We start from the raw sequence: 20,543 nt of genomic DNA on the forward strand, positions 1-20,543 counted from the left end.
GACTTGTAGTTCCCTTCCCCCTCTCCCCCATGCAAACGCAAGGGGGATCCTGGGAGTTGAAGTTTTCACCCATCGTGCACTGTCGCGTCAGATCCCAACTGCACAGTTCTTGGGTTTTTAATCCCACAACAGGGGCGTAACGAGGCAGCCCTGGGCAAACTGTAGCCCTGGGCAAAACCTGCGTTGGATCTGCCCCCCCCCCCCCCATGGGCCGCCACTCCACCACGACCAATTTTTTTTGGCACCAGGACATTGGTGCTTGCAGGGGGTGCATTTTTAGACATATCAGCACCACAATTTCAGCATATCATCAGGAGGCTGTCCTTATGCTACTCCCCAAGTTTGGTGAGGTTTGGTTCAAGGAGTCCAAGGAGTCCAGATGATACCCTGAAATTTTGGAGCCGATACATCCAAAAATGCACCCCCTGCAGGAACATCCTAGAAATTTGCCCAAGAATCTTTGTTCTGCATTGAGTTTTCTGCATTGCTGTCAATGGGGATTGCAGGCTGTGGGGGGCACATTTCTGAAGGCACGGTCTCAAAACTTTCAGGGTCTCATCAGGAGACTGCCCTAATGATACCCCCCAAGTTTGGTGCAGTTTGGTTCAGGGGGGCCAAAGTTATGGACCCTCAAAACTAGCCCCCATCTCCTATTAGCTCCCATTGGAAACAATGGGGGATAGAGGCACCCCCTTTGGAAGTCCATAACTTTGGACTCCCTGAACCAAACCTCACCAAAATTGGGGGGTAGCATGAGGACAGTCTCCTGATGATACGCTGAAATTTTGGTGCCGCTAGCCTAAAAACTGCGCCCCCTGCAGGCCGAAAATGGAAAACCACTAAAATACCCCAAAACGAACCCAGCATTTTGATGCCCCCCCACAAGGTGATGCCCTGGGCAGCTGCCCACCTTTCCCAATGGGCATTACGCCAGTGTCCCACAATTTGCTTCTTCCACTTATTTGAGGCTGGAGTGCCAGAACTCTTGGAAGGTGGGTGTTGTAAAAAAGACATCAGGCATTCCTGTTTTGATTTTGCCATGCAGCAAGCAGGTTTCCATCAGGAATCTGAAACACACACACACACACCCCTTAAACAATTCAAGCTTGTCTTGTTTTTCAAGAGAACAAGTGAGTCTCCAAACTTCTTTTGCTTATGGGGATAAAGCCGTGGTGGGATCCAAACATTTTAGTAACAGGTTCCCATGGTGGTAGGATTCAAACTGTGGCATAGCACCAATGGGGATGGAAGTGCGGAGCACAACAGCGTGTACGAGCATTCTGGCAGTGAGGGCATTCCTTGGACTTCGGGGCTGTGGCAAGGGGACCGAAGCCGCTACGCCGATCCTTAGGCGGGGAAAGCGAATGTACGCAGGGCTTGACAGGCTGCCACGCACTTTACCCGGTAGCACTTCGCCTGCTAGACTGCTTCAAGTTCTGCGCGCTACTGCTGAGAGGAGGGGCGTAACTAAGGCCAAAATCACGTGGCAAAATCGCCAATTAGTAACCCCCTCTCGGCACACACAAATAATTAGTCACCTACTCTCGGGATCCTGTGAGAACCTGCTGGATCCCACCTCTGGCGATAAAGCATGTTGATTTCCCATGTGGTAGAACCGGCACTGCTAGGCTCTCCTCCCATCCCGGGTCCTCCTAATGCTCAGCTTTTAGTTTCGTAAAGTTTTTAATATCCCACACAAATCAGGCCGTTTCGGGAACAGAAGGCAGAACGTTTGCAAGCGAAGGCACTGCAATAGCACCAGGGTGAAGGGAGGCCAAATCGGAGACCACCGTAGACCCACTTGGTGCTGAATTAGAAGCATGTCAGGATACAGTTGTGGTTTTTTTTAATCAGTGAATTTGGGATTCCACCCAACAATGGCCCCTTCCGCACATGCAGAAGAATGCACTTTCGATCCACTTTCACAGTTGCTTGCAAGCAGATGTTGCTATCCCGCACAGTAAAATCCAGCTGTAAAGGGCATTGAAAGTGGATTGAAAGTGCATTATTCTGCAGGTGCAGAAGGGGCCAGACATGTAGTTTAAGCACCTGAAATTGGCAGCGAAGAATGGCATCTAGTTCAGTACAACAGTGATACATGAGCAGGCATGTTAGACCAGGGTGCATGTCTCTACCAATCAAAGTGACTTCAGGAAGCATATTACACGGCTCCAGGAAGCAAATTACACAACTAGCAACATGTCCCGAAAGGGGAAGCAAGGGCCTCTCACCCTACCCAACCTCAGCGACATTTAGGCATATAATCCGAAAAGCCAAGAACACAATCCATGCAATTCGTTTCATCACTAACCCAACAACACATAATATGGGAAGCCTTTGAGTTCCCCAGATCTCTCCACCAGGCTAGAAGTTATATAAAAAGGTTTTGTTTCTTCTTTTCAGAGAAAAAAGAAAAGCAGATTTTTCAGGTTGTGATTTAACACGCACTAATACCCTGCATACGATGTGAGCTGTAGGCAAGTACAGCAGACAAACTGGGCTGGTTTCAATTTATCACAGGCAAGAGGTAGTAACTTAAAACACAAGTTGTAATAAATCATTTGAAATCCATGGCGCGTGCTAGACTGCATGGGTGCTACCAGGCTGGTTACTGCTCTAGTACTGTGCTGGAAGACTACTGGTACCTTCTCAGCAGGTCAGTGTAGATATTATCAGGTTTTGAGTGAGAGTCAGCATGGTGAAGTGGTTAAGAGCAGGTGCATTCTAATCTGGGGAACCGGGTTTGATTCCCCACTCTGCCACTTGAGTTGTGGAGGCTTATCTGGTGAACTAGATTAGCTTGTGCACTCCAACACATGCCAGATGAGTAACCTTGGGCTAGCCACAGTTCTTTGGAGCTCTCTCAGCCCCACCAACCTCACAGGGTGTTTACTGTGGGGTGGGGGATGGGAAAAGAGATTGTAAGCCCCTTTGAGTTTCCTTACAGGAGAGAAAGGGGGAATATAAATCCTAACTTTTCTACTTATCAAGGTGCTTTCCAGGGAGGAACCCAACAGTTTGAGAAGTCTAACAGATGTCTGTTAAAATATATTAAATATGCATTTTACTGCACTATGCTCAACTCTTTAAATATTGTTATTGATAAGATTTAATCACAGTGCAATGAAATGCATATTTAATATATTTTAACAGACGTCTATTAGACTTCTCAAACTCTAGGATTTCTTGCTTGTTTTTCAGGTGGACTCTGGATTTTTAAATGTGTTTCCCTTTCTTTGGCTGCTAACTTTCAGGGAGCTTTGGACCCAGTGAGGAAAGGCACCATTTACCCCAATCAATCATGAACAGGGCTTATTGCCGCTTTTGTAACGATGGACCTGACCACAGATCAGTGGACAAGACAACATTTGTTCCAGCACAGCTTTCTCATGCTTGCCATGCCAGAATAAAGAGCGCAGAGAAAAAGTTTGGGATCTCATAGTTGGCTTTATTTGGAGCTCTATTTTTAAAAAAAAATTAAAGAGAAAAAATCCACAAGAAGGACCTCCGAGGGGCAGGTCTAAGTGCGATCGCAGCAGAGGAGGGGGAGAGGACAGAACATGAACACGAACACACTCCTCTTTGTAGGATAGGGAGGAAACTCTCCTCCCTCATTCATTCATTCATTCATCCATCCATCCATTCACTCTCTCTCTCAAACACACAGATTGCAAACAGCAGTATGAAACACGCCCTCCTTCCTCCCCGTCTTCAAATGTGCAGCCATCAGTCTCATCCACCAGGGGGCAGTAACGACAAAGATTCCCTCATCCACAGAGCATGGAAGCCAAGACCTGGTCAAGGGGCAGGGGGGCCTAACTGAAGGGAATGATCCTCCCCGACCCGTCCCGAGGGCAGCAGTGAAATTAGGGAAGCAGTCGTCTGAGGAGGATATTTGTGTAAGGATGGGAACAGACAAGTCTAAGGAAATCGGTCCACAGTGCTTGCAGGAACTGCTGCGTCCATCTTTCACACAGGCCAAGTTCCAGCGAGTGGCATGTCCCTTTCCTCAGCAAAAGGAGTACCATTTGCAGGGCACTGCAGTCACAGTTCTCTTCGCCTTCCCCTGGAAGGTCTGACGCTACTCGCCAACGTGTTCCCCGAAGTACAGGGTACGATGCGGATGCCGCTTGGCTGAGGAGGAGAAAGTGGGCCGCTGGGCCCGCAGAGCCGCCCGGGTCGTCCGTCCGGAAAAGGCCTGCGGGGAAGGCTGAGTGCGGTTGTCGGGGGCGGCCTCCTGCCGTTTCAGGAAGGGGGGCACCGTTGAGCTCTTGATGTGAATGACGCGCGTGTCCATCACCTCGCAGTCGATTTGCATCATCACCTCGTAGCCCAGCGAGGAATTGTAGAGGCTCTCTGGTGAAGGGACGGCAACAAAGAAACCAAACTGTTACTGCTTCCAGGGTGACAGGGGTCCTTGGGGCACCTGGGACCGGTCTCTGTCTGGCTGTCTCTCCCACCCACTCCCTTACCGTTGAGGGCCATGGCGGGCATCACCAGCGACATCTTTGGGCGAGAGGTTTTGTTGTGGCTGATGGCAGGCAGCAGTAAGTGATCCTAAGACAAAGGGAATAGAAAGCATGGCTATTATTTATAAGGAGCCACTGTGGGTGGCACTTTAGAGAATAAACTACAAGAAGGGGGGGAAAGATGGAAGGGAGGGAGGAAGAACATTTTGGTCTGGGTTCAGAACGGGGCAGGGAGAACTAAAGGATTGTGCCAACGTCTCCAAAAGAAAGTAGGCTTTCCGCAAGGAATGGCCAAGTGCCCGGTCCTTTCTCTCTAACGTAACAGTCCTGTGAAACAGGCCTTCCTTTTCTCTGCTCCTTGCCCTTCAAGCAGTCTTTCTGGTGAGCCTCTAACACCGTGGTGGCGAACCTTTGGCACTCCAGATGTTATGGACTACAATTCCCATCAGCCCATCAATTGGCAATGCTGGCAGGGGCTGATGGGAATTGTAGTCCATAACATCTGGAGTGCCAAAGGTTCGCCACCACTACTCTAAAGTCTCCCCTCCCTGCTGTGGCTCCCATTCCTGGCTGCTTTGGCCCCCTCTGATGCCACACCGAGGCACGCAAGAGAGCCGCCGCCCAACAAAACCTGGCCAGCTGGACTGGAGGAGCAGCAGCTCCACACAGGCAGCAGGGATATGAAATAGGGAACAGCCACCTTGGAAAGGTCAGAGAGCTGGCTGATCTTCTCCATAAGGTGGCTGAATGGATGGAGGACGGTGTGCAGAGTTTCATATATTTTTCATCTATTCCATACAGTATGAACTTCAGTTTTCCCAAAGGGGAAATCTAGTTTCTGACGGAAAAAGAGACTGTCCAGAATATGTAATTCAGTGTCCCTCTAAAGGTGGTACTCCGCAATGTGGACTTTGGTTCATCTTAAGCAGCAGTGGTGCAGTGGTTAAGAGCAGGTGTACTCTAATCTGGAGGAACCGGGTTTGATTCCCCGCTCTGCCGCTTGAGCTGTGGAGGCTTATCTGGGGAATTCAGATTAGCTTGTGCACTCCAACAGGTGCCAGCTGAGTGACTTTGGGCTAGTCACAGTTCTTTGGAGCTCTCTCAGTCCCACTTACCTCACAGGGTGTTTGTAGTGAGGGTGGGGGAAGAGAAAGGAGTTTGTAAGCCCCTTTGAGTCTCCTTACAGGAGAAAAAGGGGGGATATAAATCCAACTCTTCTTCTTAACAAAAGCATTTAACAGAGTAATAAAGGTGGACCAGTCTACCAGCAGTTATTAGGTATGATGGCTAATTGGTGCTTCCATGTTCAGAGATAGTTAGGGTTCCCCACAAAGCCTTCCACAATTGTCAGGAGATTTGGGGGCTGGTTCCTGGGAACGGCAGAGTTTGGGAAGGCTATGACATCACTTCCAGATGACACTCCAGGCTGCCTCCCTGGGTCTCTTATCACAGAGACTAGAGGAAATTCCTAGAGTGTCACAATAGGGAGATCATTTTTTTCCTCCCACTCCTTAGGTTACTCAGGTGAGAAACATTCTGGGAGCAAGTAAGTGGCAGGCCTAGAAACAGTGAACAAATGAATTCCAGTGGGAATCTTCTGTCTCTACAGTGGGAAACGGGGTGCTGCACTTCACGGGCCTGTGGTCTGATCCAGGATGGCTCTTCGTCCTCCTCGCTATTTAATGGTGCTCTCGGACATCTCTGTGGCTCCATGCCACTGCAGTTATAATCACTCACCCTGCGGAATGACACCACGTAGAAGGTATCCTCTCGCCGATCGATGGCATCCATGAAGTCATGGTCCTTGTGGTCAGGATGCTGGTACACCTGCAGCTGGCTCAGGGAATCCCTGAAAAGGACGGAGGAGCAGATGTGAAAGGGAGTCCGCACAGGCAAATGTACCACAGAAACCATGGGGAGGGCGGGGGGACTGTCCCAGGAGAAGGAGAGAAGCACCAAATGCAGACCGAGTTGACCAGAGGCAGTAGGGTGGCCCAGAGGCGTAGCTGGACCAGAGTGCGCCCGGTGAGCACTCTGGCTTTTTCGGGGGGGCCCTGCGGTGCCCCCCCCACACACACTTACTTTAGAAACCGAGCAGGCTGGAGAACAGGCCTGTCCCCTTCCAGGCTTCAAAGGCCCTGGTGGGAACTACATTTCCCAGGAGATCCTGGGAAATGTGGTTCCCACCAGGGCCTTTGAAGCCTGTTCTCCAGCCTGCTCGGTAGGTAACGTAAGTGTGGGGTGGTGCCGGGGGGGGGGAGCGCCGCAAGGGGGGGCGCGGGGGAGGGGGCTGGGGGGAATTTTCCGCCCCCCACGTGACCCAAAACCATGCACCCGGTGCGCAGCGCACACACACACACCACCCCCTGGTAGCTTCGCCGCTGGGGTGGCCATCAGGCCTTTCCGACAGCTGATCCAAGAAGCAACAGGTCCTGTTACCCAAAATGCTCCCTCACGCCAGAAATGGCGACTGCAGCTCGCTTGGGAGCCACTGCCTGTTTGCAACCCAGGACTGGCTTCAAGGCGGGATGTGGGGAAGGAGTGTACAGAACAGTCCATTTGGAGGAGTGCCCGGAGAGACAAAAAGAGAGAGAAGCGGCAGAGGGAAGATCTTCCGAGGAATGCTGACATGTGCTATTCGACAGGGAAGAGGCACATCGGGGCTAAGGAAGGTGTAGCGGGAGAAGAACCCTTCAGGGCCATTGTCTGTAAGAGGCCAGGGTGGAGAGGGAAACCAGGAGCCGGACCCAAGCATCCCAAACAAAGGACACACTGAGGTCGAAAGGGCAAAGATAGCTGACACAAAAGCTGCTTACCTCTCCGGGTGCCTGGGGGGACTGGCGGGAACGTAACGGGAAGGGCTCAGGGGCTTCCTTTCCTTGTTTTTCTCCTGAAGGGAAAGATATGAGGATTCAAGGTGGAGACTGGGGGGGGGGGGGGGCAGCAAAACAGGGGCCTCGGAACAACCTCCCAAGCAATTCTCCCCTCCCCAACTTTCCAGGAGGGAACTGAAGTTAAGAGTCCAGGTGCTGTCTTCCAGCCCAGACGGTTATCAATATGTGACCACCACCATCCCAAAGCGGCAACGAAGGTCTTCCCTTCCAGGCCCACCACCTCCCACCTGGCTGGCCTGCGCAGCTTTTCGCGACTGCGAGGGCTTTCTCCCGTTGATCTGATGTCTTCGGACCCACCCACTGAGCTCGTCTGCCAGCCTGCGGAGGGGAGAAGAGACAGGATAAGGGTCGTCCGCAAAAGCCACAGTGTCTGGGCTTGCGGCCCTTCCCTCCTTTCACAGGCAGAAGGGCCTCACGGCCAAGCACAACACCCAAAGCTGCTCAGCGGCAACCTCCTCCGCTCCCCTCCAGTGGACTACCTGAGCGATTCAGTGCGGTTGAACTGGCGGCAATCGGAGGCCAGGAACAGCTTGTCCAAGTCCCTCAGCACAAGGTCCTTCATGTCAGAGAAGGGAGAAGACAAGTTTCTGGAGAGGAGGCGGAAGGAAAAAAACAAACACTGAAGGGCAAAGGAGATACGAGACAGGCTTGATTCACACAAACCTGCTTGATGCAGAATCAGACCACCCGTCTATCATCCTCAGCACTGCCTAGACTGGCAGTGGCTCCTCAGGTTGTTAGGCAGAGAGGTCTTTCACACTGCCTGCTACCAGATCTTCTAAACTGGAGATGATGAGGACTGAACCTGTGACCTTTTGCATGCAAAGCAGAGGTTCTACCACTGAGCCATAGCCCCATTCCACTCAGTTAAAAAAAATACTGCTACTACTGCTTGTGATGACCAGCTTTCCCGTATTAATCCGCCTGATCTCCTCACTCTGCTTCAGAGGCCCTGTTCTGGAGGCCTCTACCACAACAGATTAACCAGGCAGCGAGCGATGACGGGGTCTTTTGGGGGGTGGCGCCCCCGAAAAGCCCGATGGCTATGATGGAAGTCCTAACTTTGCCAGGAGGAAATCACCATCGTCGCCATTCGTGCAGCGCTTGGTAAGAGCAGGCCAGCATTGTTACTGCCACCTGGCTCGCCTGAGACCACCCAGTGAATTTAATTTTTTACCTTCTCTTACAGTTCGCCTTTCTCGCAGGGACACAAGGCGGATTACAAGTATGAATTAAGGCCTGCAGCGAGACTGGAGCCTGCGGCCTTCCCATTCGCCCTCTTGGCTTCCCTAAGTTACCGGAACTGCGTCTTTCCAGCCTTGGCTGGGGCCTCCTCTTGCCGCTCAGGGAGTTCCTCCTCCGTGATTTCCACAGACTCCTCCACGACGCCTAGAAGGTGCCTGAGGCTGGGACCAGCGTCTGCTTCCTGCCTCGGAGGCTCCACATCTGCTGCTTTTCGCTCGCTGATGCTGGGAAGGGTGGAAGAGGGGAATGAACATTGAGGACATTTTGTGTCACCTTGCCAGAGAATCAAATTTGGGTGCAGAGGCGGAGCCACCGGGGGGAGGGGGGTATTGCCCCAGGCGGAGGCCTGGGGGGGAATCTCCCCCCCCCCCGCCACAAACTCTTACCTTAGTTCAGCCTGAATGTTGAGGCTGAAAAAGCGGCCTGTTCACTTGAGGCTGAAAACAGCCTTGCAAGCCCCAAGGTCTCCTGGGAAGTGTAGTTCCCACCAGGCCATTTTCAGCCTCAAGTGAACAGGTTGATTTTTCCAGCCTCCGCTTTCAGGCTGAACTAAGGTAAATGTGTGTGGAGGGACGCTGCGGGGTGGGGGGACGACGACAACGACGCAGTGCATACCGAGTGCAGTATGACCCAGCTACGCCTCTGTTTGGGTGGCAAGCCCTCACAGGAAAACACCTCAACAGGATCCTCCACAGCCCACAGCACGGTCCATAAGAACATAAGAACTAGCCTGCTGGATCAGACCAGAGTCCATCTAGTCCAGCACTCTGCTACTCTCAGTGGCCCACCAGATGCCTTTGGGAGCTCACATGCAGGATGTGAAAGCAACGGCCTTCTGCTGCTGCTGCTCCTGAGCACCTGGTCTGCTAAGGCATTTGCAATCTCAGATCAAGGAGGATCAAGATTGGTAGCCATAGATCAGGGGTAGGGAACCTGTGGCTCTCCAGATGTTCAGGAACTACAATTCCCATCAGCCCCTACCAGCATGGCCAATTGGCCATGCTGACAGAGGCTGATGGGAATTGTAGTTCCTGAACATCTGGAGAGCTGCAGGTTCCCTACCCCTGCCATAGATCGACTTCTCCTCCATCAATCTGTCCAAGCCCCTTTAAAAGCTATCCAGGTTAGTGGCCATCACCACCTCCTGTGGCAGCATATTCCAAACACCAATCACACGTTGCGTGAAGAAGTGTTTCCTTTTATTAGTCCTAATTCTTCCCCCCAGCATTTTCAATGAATGCCCCCTGGTTCTAGTATTGTCCAATCTGCCTCTGTGCTTCCAGACTATACACCAGCTATTACAGAAAAGGTTTAGCGGCGATGGGGACTCAACATTCTCTCCCCCTGCAACCCTATCCGTCAACAAGAGCAAACAAGAAGTCAAGAGCAGAAGGACAGGAATTTCAAGGTGCTGCCCCTCCAGGAACAGAATCAGACTATGATCATCCCCCAAACACTCTCACCCTAGAGAAAATGCCTCCCATAACCAGTCTGCCAGGTTTAGTTTGTGCCCAGCAAGCAACCACATGCCATGTTCCTCACACACATAGCCCAGCAGAATCCCCTGGGGGCTGAGGGAGAGATGGAGAACGATGAGCTAAGTTGTTAATTAATTGAGAAAGGGATTATTCACGGTGCCTCGGGGGGAGGGGAGGGGTGGGGACTCACCTGACAGGCCCAAAACTGAAGGCTATGAAAAGCAGCACCACCATGACGCAGATGACTTTCCGATTCCCGGAGCCAAACTTCAGGTCTCCGTTCTAAGAAAAGAGAAAGGCAAAAGTGACTCATCGCCCTTCACGAGAAGAGCATCAGCATCCATGCTTCCCTTTGGCAAACCTGACCCTCAGCATCATAGGCTCAGGGGCACGCTGCCCCTGAACCGGGAGTCTCCACTTAATCATCCCTGTTAAGAGCAACTGATGGAGCTTTCCTCCCGGAATGTGTCCAGTCCCCTTGTCGACGTCATCAGAGCCGGCAACCGAAACTACCTCTTGTGGCAATCGTATTTCAGATGTTAAGTCACGCGTTGGGCAAAGAAGTCCTTTTCCTTTGCCTGGAATCTACCCCAGCTCGTCATCGCCACTGGCTGCCCTCCACCAGGACAGGAAGAGAAGAACAACCTCTCTGCCCACTTCCTCTACAGTGCGCTCTATTGTCTCAAATACTTGGGCTACTGGCTGCGTGGTCACACCTGGAAAACCCGCAGCAGCCCGTTGATTCTGGCCGTGAATGCCTTCGAGAACACTTGAGCTACCCTTCTTCAGACCTTTCCAGTTCTACCACACCAGGGGTCCCCAAACTTTTTAAACAGGGGGCCAGTTCACTGTCCCTCAGACTGTTGGGAGGGCCGGACTAAAAAAAAAACTATGAACAAATTCCTATGCACAAATGATTGTAAAATGTTTGATTTCACCTTTCAGCCTTTCTGTCATGGTCTGTTTTTAGAACAGTGACCAAAGTATGTCAAGTACAGGGTGGGCTCCAAATATTGTTGGGGAGGCTGTGGAATACCTTCCCCTGTAAAAAAAAGCAGAACTTTCCCAATGAAGCATTCCATCTAACCCAGGATTAGGTATCTTTCTGGGTCCTTCCTCCCTAGCAGCCAGCGAGCGATTCACCAGCCTGGCTGATGCCAATGGGAGTGAGGCAGAACAGAAAGCCTGAGAGCAACACATGGAGTAGCCGAGAGGGAAGGGCGGAGCAGGAGTTGCCACTTGTAAGGTTTCCAACTCTGGGTCAGATTCATGGAGATTTGGGGGTGCCATCATGTAATTGCAATCAACAGCCGTTGGGGCCGGTTCCTCCTCTCCCTCGAGCCCCCACTGCACATGAATGGAGCCATCGCCGCCATGCCTGGCGGGCCGGATAAATGCCTTCAGGGGGCCACATTTGGCCCCCGGGCCGTAGTTTGGGGACCCCTGTACCATACCCTCAGGGGCGGGGGGGGGGGGGCAGAAATTAAGTGTCACTAGCAAGAACAGAGTTACGGTTTTGGACCGGCAAGCACCCACCTCGCTGACGACGCAGTCCAGCCGCCGTCGCAGGAGCGCGTTTTCCCGCCGGAGTCTCTCGTTGTCTGCCAGGGCCTCACGCAGCCGAGACTCCAGCCCCTGCAGGTACTCCTTCTTTTTCCTCCGGGACTGGCAAGCCGACTCCCGGTTTTTAATCATCCGCTGCTGCCGTTTCAACACTTTCAGCTTGTAAGAAGTACCAAGAGAGGGAATGTTGTTAATGGCTACCTTTTTTAAAAAATTGAATAATGAAGCTCAAGCCGACAAGAACCTGGGTCAAGGGACATTGTTCACTGAAAGGATAGTGCGGGTCTATCGGGTTCATTCCAACCAAATGTTGCAGAAGCTGCTAATGGCTTTGTAAAGAATTTGCACGGAGAGCTCGGCAGCTACTGGAAACAGCACATCTGGGTTCAGAAATCGCGCACAGAATGGTTGGGATTAACATAAAGTGATGGATACTCCAGCTGCAAAGTTCTTGCACATGTCCCTAGGGCAGGCCAGATACCAAGTGCTGAACTGCACCTATGGGATTTAGCAGAGGCTGCCGGACAGAGCCCCAGGGCAGCAAAGAGAAGTGGCGTCATCACATTAGTCTTACCATGTCCTGCCATATTTCTGTCTACTGAATGCTTGCTGTTTAAGCAGGCCTGGGAATGTTTCCCTGTGCCAGTCTACCTTATCTCCACAGATGCAGGGGAAAGGGTAGAAGCTGCCATGTTTTCATCCCAGGTCTCATTGTCTGTGGAATGTGTGTGTGTATGTTACTGCCTTCCCTCTCCCAAAGAAGGAAAGGGTGAGAGTGTGTGCATGTCTCTTCCTGTTTCCTGATAAGGATGAGGGAGGACTGACGTATCTGTGCTGGGGGATATAAGAAGAAGAAGAAGAAGAGTTTGGATTTATATCCCCCCTTTCTCTCCTGCAGGAGACTCAAAGGGGCTCACAATCTCCTTGCCCTTTCCCCCTCACAACAAACACCCTGTGAGGTGGATGGGGCTGAGAGAGCTCCGAGAAGCTGTGACTAGCCCAAGGTCACCCAGCTGGCGCGTGTGGGAGTGTACAGGCTAATCTGAATTCCCCAGATAAGCCTCCACAGCTCAGGCGGCAGAGCTGGGAATCAAACCCGGTTCCTCCAGATTAGATACACCAGCTCTTAACCTCCTACGCCACTGCTTTGCCTATTTTCATGTACTCAGTTCTGACAATACAAGTCAATGGCTTTCCTATTCCTGCCATCAATAAACAAGAATTTTGCTTTCAAAGAATCGATTCCTTCACTGAACAAGTCCGGGGTAGGGACAAGCGGATGAGAAGCCAGGATTCAAAAGCATGACTTACATCGACCTCCGGGCTGCAGGATCCGATTTGCGTGGGTGCCGGGACAATGGTTTTGGCCTCCGGCTTGGGGCAAGAGGGAGTGGGCTTTGATGGGAAAACTTCCTTCATGGGGGACTGAACCTTGATCAGGCCAGACACCGGGAGGTGCAGCAGCTCAGACTGGGAGATCACTACGCCCTGGGTTGAAACTGAGGCAAAAAGACACACACACACAAACTAGTAAGGCCATATGCGCCACATGAGAGAGGGTCTCTTCCCCGCTGCCTTCAAAGAAAACACAGCAAGCTCCTCCAGCTATAGGAGATTCTGCACAGCAGCACTCCCAATGCTGTAGAGAAGAAAGCGACCTTCTTGCCTGGTTACCTGCTATTCCAGGGTTGATCGTCTGTGACTGAGCGGCAGGGACAGGCTGCAGCAAAATAGTCTTACTGGGAGTGGCTGCTGGCACGGTGGTGACCACAACTGGCTTGGGCTGAATGGGGGGCTTCCGGCTGAGAATGTTCTCTGCTTTATTCGGGGACGTGACTTTCCCTGTAACACAGCAAAACAGTCACTGGAACAGATTTCAGGGCTCTCAAGTCTACTCTGCAGCATTCCTTATTGTTAAGGGAACAAACAGGGCTCCCATCCAAAGGCCTTGAAGAAGAAGAAGAGTTTGGATTTATATCCCCCCTTTCTCTCCTGCAGGAGACTCAAAGGGGCTGACAATCTCCTTGCCCTTCCCCCCTCACAACAAACACCCCGTGAGGTGGGTGGGGCTGAGAGAGCTCCAAGAAGCTGTGACTAGCCCAAGGTCACCCAGCTGGCGTGTGTGGGAGCGTACAGGCTAATCTGAATTCCCCAGATAAGCCTCCACAGCTCAGGCGGCAGAGCGGGGAATCAAACCCAGTTCCTCCAGATTAGATACACGAGCTCTTAACCTCCTACGCCACTGCTGCACTCTTCATTCATTCTTTTGTTTAAAAGACGCTGGACGTTGCACACTTAACTACTGTTGTGCCACAAACATTTCAGTGAGCTTCAATGAAAGCGTTGACTGTTAGAATGTTAACAGCCAGCACATCTCTGGAAGGGAAGTGAAAGGTCAATTTACTAGAGGGAGGGAAAGTGGCTAAGGGCACAAAAGTGCTCGGGCCAGCAAAGCAATACTATTGCACCTCTGAGGAAGAAGTATGTGTAAAGACAGATCATCATGAATTCATTTGCGCTCTATACCAACATTTTTGCCACAGCTTTCTCATTTCCTTCCTTAGCATTATTCCAGGTACTCTTGGTTTTTAAGGAGAGAATAAGGAGTGGGATCATGCGAATCTGTTCTGGTAAGGGCAATAAAGGAAGAGACTGTGACTCAGTGTAAGACTTTGTATCGAGAAGGTTCCTGATTCAGAAGCTTCAGTCAAAATGAACAGATAGTGGGTGATGTAAAATACCTCTGCCTAAGATCCTGGAGAGCTGTTGCCAGTCTGAGCAAACAGCACGGGGCCTTGATAGACTGACGGTGTGATTCACTCTAGGGCAGTTTCACGCATGCTGATTTGGGAACATTCACATGATGTCATGCTTTCTTCCAACACAAAGAACCTCAGATAAGATTTCTATTTCGCCTTTCCTCCACGAAACTCATAGTAGCATAGATTGGTCCTTCCCCACTCCCCTATTTTATCCTCACCAGAGCCTTGGGAGGTAGATTAGGGCTTAAGAGAAGGCAGCTGGCCAAAGGTCACCTCAGGACAAAATGAGAACTTGAACCCAGGTCTCCAAGTCTAGTCCTTCAATCACCCTACCGTACTGGCTCTGTCACCGAATACCAACAGCCATAAATGTGTAACAATAACCATGTCTCAGCTGTGCCTGGTTTTGTGGGTTTGGGAACATCTCAAAATTCCTCGAAGAGGTCAAAAAGTTTCCAAATGAAGCCACACACAGCTAGAAGATCCTCCCTTTATCCTCCCCTGCTGCATACCTGTGTCAGGTGCGGAAACAACATTGATGTGCACAGTGCCGAATGGCGGGGAAAGGACATCTCCAAACATGCATGGGGGGGTTGGGGGATGCTCTGTCTTCACACCGATCACATCAGCTGGGCTGGGGGCCTGGGAGAAAAAAGTACAGTGGCTTGAAGAACACAGAAACTTAAAGACGGGGACGAGGTTATAAACCAAAAGAGAACCAGGATGATGTACCTGCCCTGGAAAGTCAGACGAGGAGGAGGAAGGAGAGGAGGATCCAGCAGACAAATCAGAACAGTGAGACGAGGCAGGGGAGACCGGCTCAGACTTAACCTGCAGCTCTGTAGGCAAAACGAAGAGAACAAACGGCTAACAAGAGTCTGTTCCCCTAACAACAAAGCCAAGGAAGGGGGGGAAATCACTGTTTGTCTTTGCACACAGTCACACATGAGCAAAATTCCATCAGTCCCTAGAACTGGGTCCCACCAATAGAGGATCCCATGACAGCTGCTCCCCCCCCACCCCTTTCCTCTGGCAGAGGAGGCAAACAAGCAATGGGCCGGCAGTGCCTTCTTTGCGGATTGCCACTCCTGGAGGAGCTAATCTGGAATCAGGGGGTGGGGAGGAAGTTTCCTCAGCAACACACCTGAGACCTCCAGGAAAGCAGATCCTGTACATCTATTTTGCACAGCCTCCTCTTTCCAGGCCTCTTCCTACAGCTATAAAATTGCTGATGTTCCCCAGAGCTCTAGCCCCTGTTGACTCCTTTTCCTCCCAACTGCACACCATGATCAACCCCTCCGACTTCCTCAACACAGAATCAGAATAATCAATCCCAATCTTACTGTTAGCGGTTCAGCCATGTGCACAGGGTTCATGACCACAACTACAGCCCCGTGGCCAGGGAGCTCTGAATTCACTGCTTGAGCACTGCAGGGATTCGCTGATTGTAAGCCAAGCCCTGCTGATTTAGAACAACAGCTCCATCATAAACAGAATCCAACTCAGGTCCAGTCCTAAGAGTACTCACCTTGAAAGAGGGTGTCTTGTAATGGGTCCCAAGGAGGGTCTGGGGGCGTAGTTTCCATGTCCAAGTCAAACCCATTGCTGAACTAAGGATGAAAAAGAGGAATGGTATAGAAATCAAAACAAACCAAATAAGAGAGAGGCCCAAGAGGATAAAGAGGCGACGAAATCCCATTCCACCCCTGGTCTCCACCACTCTCAAGTTTGGTTTCAGTTCCTTTTCCCCAGCTGTTCTCCACTTCCCCTCATTCAGACTCTGCTTTCCCTCCCCACACTCTCTCAACTTCACACCTGCTGCTCTTTCCCCACCAGGCTCTGTTCACTTTCCCCCTTTGTCCATTGTTTTGGTGTGCTATACTGCTATACTATATTACCAGAGCTACCTGATATGCTGCCTGAAATTTTTGTTATCTCTGATTCTTTTTTTAAACCAGCTCTTATTTATTATTATAATATTGATACAAAAACAGTTATACACAGCAAACAAGATCAATATGCTGGATTTTATATTACATCACACTTCGGACACTTCCCAAGCATCTAGGACTGTGTGATGTATCGACGAATAATGCGTGCAGAGCCGAGTAGGGTGGCCTTTTGCAGCTGACATATGGTGATTTTGTCAGCGCCAATTGTTTTTAAGTGCTGTCCAAGGTCTTCAGGCACTGCACCCAGTGTGCCGATCACCACTGGGACCACCTTTACTGGTTTGTGCCAGAGTCTTTGTAGTTCAATCCTTAAATCCTCGTATCGTGTAAGTTTTTCCAGTTGCTTCTCATCAATCCTGCTGTCACCAGGAATTGCAACATCAACTATCCACACTTTCTTTTTTTCCACAATCGTGAGGTCAGGAGTATTGTGTTCCAAAACTTTGTCAGTCTGAATTCGGAATTATTATTATTGTTGTTGTTGTTGTTATTATTATTATTATTAATAATAATAATAATTAAATTTAGTATACCGCCCTATCCCCGAAGGGCTGTTTGGGTATTCTCTGGATTTGAAGACAGCTACATTTATATTGCTCCACTACACAGAACTGTTTGACAAGCATACGGGTGGGGTGGTGGCAGGCCACACAGGGCAACGGTCTATTCTGTTTATTTACTTGCTTATTTACCCTGCCTGCCCCACAATGGGGGCTGAAAACAGCTTACATCTTTCTGCTCTTCTCCAAACCACCCTGTGAGGTAAGTTTGTCTGAGAGTGTGTGGCTGGCCCAAGGTCACCCAGCAATTTTGCAAGGCAGAAAGGTGACTCAAACACTGGATCTCCCCAGTTCTAGTGCAGGACTTTACTTTGCCACATGGGATATATAGATGTTTGTATGACTGTGACTGGAGGCATCGTTCCATTCTGATAACAGAAAAGCCAGTAAAGGCTGCAAGCGAAAGGAAAATGCACCAGAAACTTGGAGATCAGGGTAATATCTAGAAAGGGAATGGGACCAGAATGGAACAGAATTCTAGAGGAAGGATCAGCGTAGTATTGAGGTGGCATTAAAACCATTATTTCAGTGCATTAAAGGATGCCAGTCTAGCCTTTGAATATAAAGTAAATATATTGGGATTCAATTAATGCAGACTAAAGATATGGGCACTGGAAGGTGGAGGGTATCCTTACTAGGAGCTTAAAGATTTGGATCTAGTGCTCCCAGATGCAAGCCCAGCTCATGCAACTTACCCATCCTTCCAGTGACAAATGCAAATGAACAAGGAAAAGTGAGGGGAGGGTGTTGAGCAATTTGTCTAAACCATTTTTAGGGCTTGTGGAAGGTGGTTGGGGAATAAGACTTTAGAGTCAGTGAACAGGAATAAGAGAACAATATGCATTTCTTCGGCACATGTGTAAAGGTGATTCTCTCACCATACAGTGGTCTCCTTCAGCATCCACAATGCTGCGTTCCAGACAGGGGAAAAGTTCTGCTGCCACATCTCTGTCATCACCCAGACAACTATACAGACCTGTGTCTGTGAGAAAACCAGAAAAGAGGGCAATTAGTAGGGCAGGAAAGATAACCAAGAATGCCTTGTCACCACCTCCCTGCGCCCTTTGCCCATGCCACCTGCAGGCCCTTTAAGTTTTGAATCTGATAAGGTCTGAGCCCCTCTTTGCCCCAATCCCATAAGCTTTCTTCACCATCCCATCAGCTCACGGGACCTTCAGTTTAACAAAAGTGTACAGCAGATAGCCATTCAACAGGTACAGCTCTGCACAGGCATGGAGACGCCATAATGGGGCAAGTGCACCTGCTGAACAGCAATCTCTTTTGAATCTGCTGAAGACACAGGGAGGAAAAAGAGCTACCCTGATCCCCACCCCCTCATTATCCATTTTCGCCCCTCCTCCAACACGACCCTTTAACCCCCAAGCGCCCAGGCCCGGCCCACCCTCGACCTCCTATCCTGGCCAATAAGAAACCTCTTTCATTTATATCCCCCTCACCCCAGTCCTCGCTGCTGAGAAGGTTATCCGCGCGGAAGCGGCTCGAGTCGCTCAAAAGCAGGAGCTCCGAAGCCAGCGCCGCCATTTTCCTTCCCCCTTTTCCTACCCTGAACGGCCGCTGCCTCGCTCTCCTCCACACTGCTGTCATAGCAACATCGGCGCCCAATGGGATTCGCGCTATTGCGCTGCTCCAGCCAATCGGGAGGAAAAGAAGGCAAGCTGCCACCTGACCGTACACCAATAGTAAAAAGAAAAGGATACGGAAGTATATCGAGTCGGAACTCTATGAGCCAATAGCGGACGATCGAGTCGCGCATGCGCATTAAGGGCAAAATCGCAGGGCCCAAGCGACTGGCGGAACTTAATTTTACTGGAACGCTCATAGAACGGGAAAGGGAAGGAGTCAAACGATATCCGCATGCGCAAAGGGCTTGTCGGTGGTCAAAAAGGATGCACATTGCTACCTGCCGATGCATTTAGTACCAGACTGAAGTCAGTGTATTCTCTACAGTGAGTAATCGTTTGGCGCATGCGTAGAGAGTTTGAGCCAGCCCGCAGAGATGTGCGCACGCGCAGAAAAGTTTTTTTAAATGGCACGTGCTGCTTTAGATCCGTCGCGCAAGTGCTGGTGGGAGTTGTGGTTTTTTTACTCCTTTTAAAAAACACTCAAGCTTTTTTGTCGAAGGTGGGTTTTTGTTTTTTTTTGTCTTTTTATAGAGTATCTCTTGTAAAAAAGAGAACTTGGACTGGTTCTCGGTCCAAATATTACTCACACCTACCATGAGGAATAGAGTATCATTTTAGAGGATGTTGTAAATGGAGTAGGTATTGAGTATCCTTTTGGCTGGAGTAGGTATTGGCAGTGGTGGGATTCAAACATTTTAACAACAGGTTCCGATGGTGGTGGGATTCAAATAATGACTGTTAAAAAGTATTAAAAATATTTTAATATCACTTTTATTTTAAGTATTTAAAATATTAATACTTAATAAAAATATTTTAAGTATTTAAAAAGTGATATTTTAAATTTTAACAACAGGTTCTACAAAACCTTCGGAACCCCCTGAATCCCACCTCTGGTATTGAGTATCTTTTAGAGCAGACCTGGGCATTATACGGCCCGCGGACCACATCCGGCCCCCCGGATGACCCTGACTGGCCCCCCTGCCGTGCTGGGGGGGTGAGGCGTCTTTGAAAGCCCCGCAGAAGCCAATTGCCTCGGCTGCCGGCTTCTGCGGGGCTTTCAAAAGCGCCTCGCCCCCCTGCCTTTTGGCCCGGCCCTCCACAACATTTTTTGTTTCTTATGCGGCCCCATGGAAAAAATCATTGTCCACCCCTGGTTTAGAGGATACTAAATGGGAGACCTAAAGATTGGGTTATCACTTTTTGAAAAGTCATTTTCTTAGGCCTGTAGCAGCTGCTAGGCACACAAGAATTTAAAGTGAAGACTATTTTATAAACAAAAGGAAAAATCTTCAGACTGTTGTGGGTTTTCTGGGCCGTGTGCAGTGGTGGGATTCAGGCTATTCGCACCTATTCAGTAGCTATTTTTTTGTCTAGTTCAGCGAATGGTTGTAATCCCACCCCTGAGTCCTTTCGGAACCGGTTGTTAAATTATTTGAATCCTACCACTGGCTGTGTGGCCCTGGTCTGGTGGGTGTTGCTCCTAATGTTTCCCCCACATTTATGGCTGGCATCTTCAGAGGCGTATCACAGATATGTGTTTCTCTTTGCGTCACAGTGTGGAGTGATTGCATGGTGTGGTACCCTCTCTCAAAATGCCTGCCATAGAAGTCAGCCATAGCAGGTGAAATGTTAGTACCTAAAACTACCAGACCACAGCCACACAGCTTGGAAGACCCACAACAGCCAGTTGATTCCTGCCATGAAAGCCTTCAATGAAAAATGTTCACTTGTTGATTTGTGCGTGCCAAGCAGCTGTTTAAACACACAAACATTTTGTATAGTAAAAAAGGTTATCTGTTTATTTAACATGTTTTTAATATTTCTGTCTTTCCTGGATCTCCTCAATAAACATTTGGAGGAGGTTTAAACTCCCAGGAATGGGGCAGGTGCAGAGGTGGGATCCAGCAGGTTCTCACAGGTTCCCGAGAGTAGGTTACTAATTATTTGTGTGTGCCGAGAGGGAGTTACTAATTGGTG

The 20,543-nt window shown here is 50.0% G+C and overlaps 1 protein-coding gene across 2 annotated transcripts; it reads right to left on the reverse strand.

Moving 5' to 3' along the window:
- Positions 1–3,427: 3,427 nt before the first annotated feature.
- Positions 3,428–18,853, reverse strand: ATF6B (activating transcription factor 6 beta). Of its 2 annotated transcripts, none has more exons than XM_048489002.1 (16): positions 18,487–18,853; positions 17,802–17,905; positions 15,940–16,021; positions 15,144–15,250; positions 14,924–15,053; positions 13,324–13,491; positions 12,961–13,148; positions 11,623–11,808; positions 10,277–10,368; positions 8,662–8,832; positions 7,843–7,950; positions 7,591–7,681; positions 7,286–7,359; positions 6,207–6,318; positions 4,473–4,557; positions 3,428–4,356 (listed from the first exon to the last, which is right to left on the reverse strand). In XM_048489002.1, exons 1-16 carry the CDS (start codon positions 18,836–18,838, stop codon positions 4,082–4,084), a joined length of 2,325 nt encoding a protein of 774 aa, XP_048344959.1. In that variant the 5' UTR covers positions 18,839–18,853; the 3' UTR covers positions 3,428–4,081. The 2 variants fall into 2 exon arrangements, with proteins under 2 accessions (XP_048344959.1, XP_048344960.1); XM_048489003.1 differs by having other exon boundaries at positions 18,381–18,536.
- Between the last annotated feature and the right edge of the window lie 1,690 nt (positions 18,854–20,543).

Source organism: Sphaerodactylus townsendi, linkage group LG03 (genome assembly GCF_021028975.2).
Source record: "Sphaerodactylus townsendi isolate TG3544 linkage group LG03, MPM_Stown_v2.3, whole genome shotgun sequence".
Lineage (NCBI taxonomy): Eukaryota > Metazoa > Chordata > Lepidosauria > Squamata > Sphaerodactylidae > Sphaerodactylus > Sphaerodactylus townsendi.

Coding starts and splice junctions, on each gene's coding strand:
- ATF6B (XM_048489002.1), bottom strand. CDS start 18,838: ATGTGCATCCTTTTTGACCACCGACAAGCCCTTTGCGCATGCGGATAT. Junction 13,492..14,923: donor TGTTTCCGCACCTGACACAG/GTATGCAGCAGG, acceptor GCTGTGTTACAG/GGAAAGTCACGTCCCCGAAT. Junction 4,357..4,472: donor GCCCGCCATGGCCCTCAACG/GTAAGGGAGTGG, acceptor TCCCTTCACCAG/AGAGCCTCTACAATTCCTCG.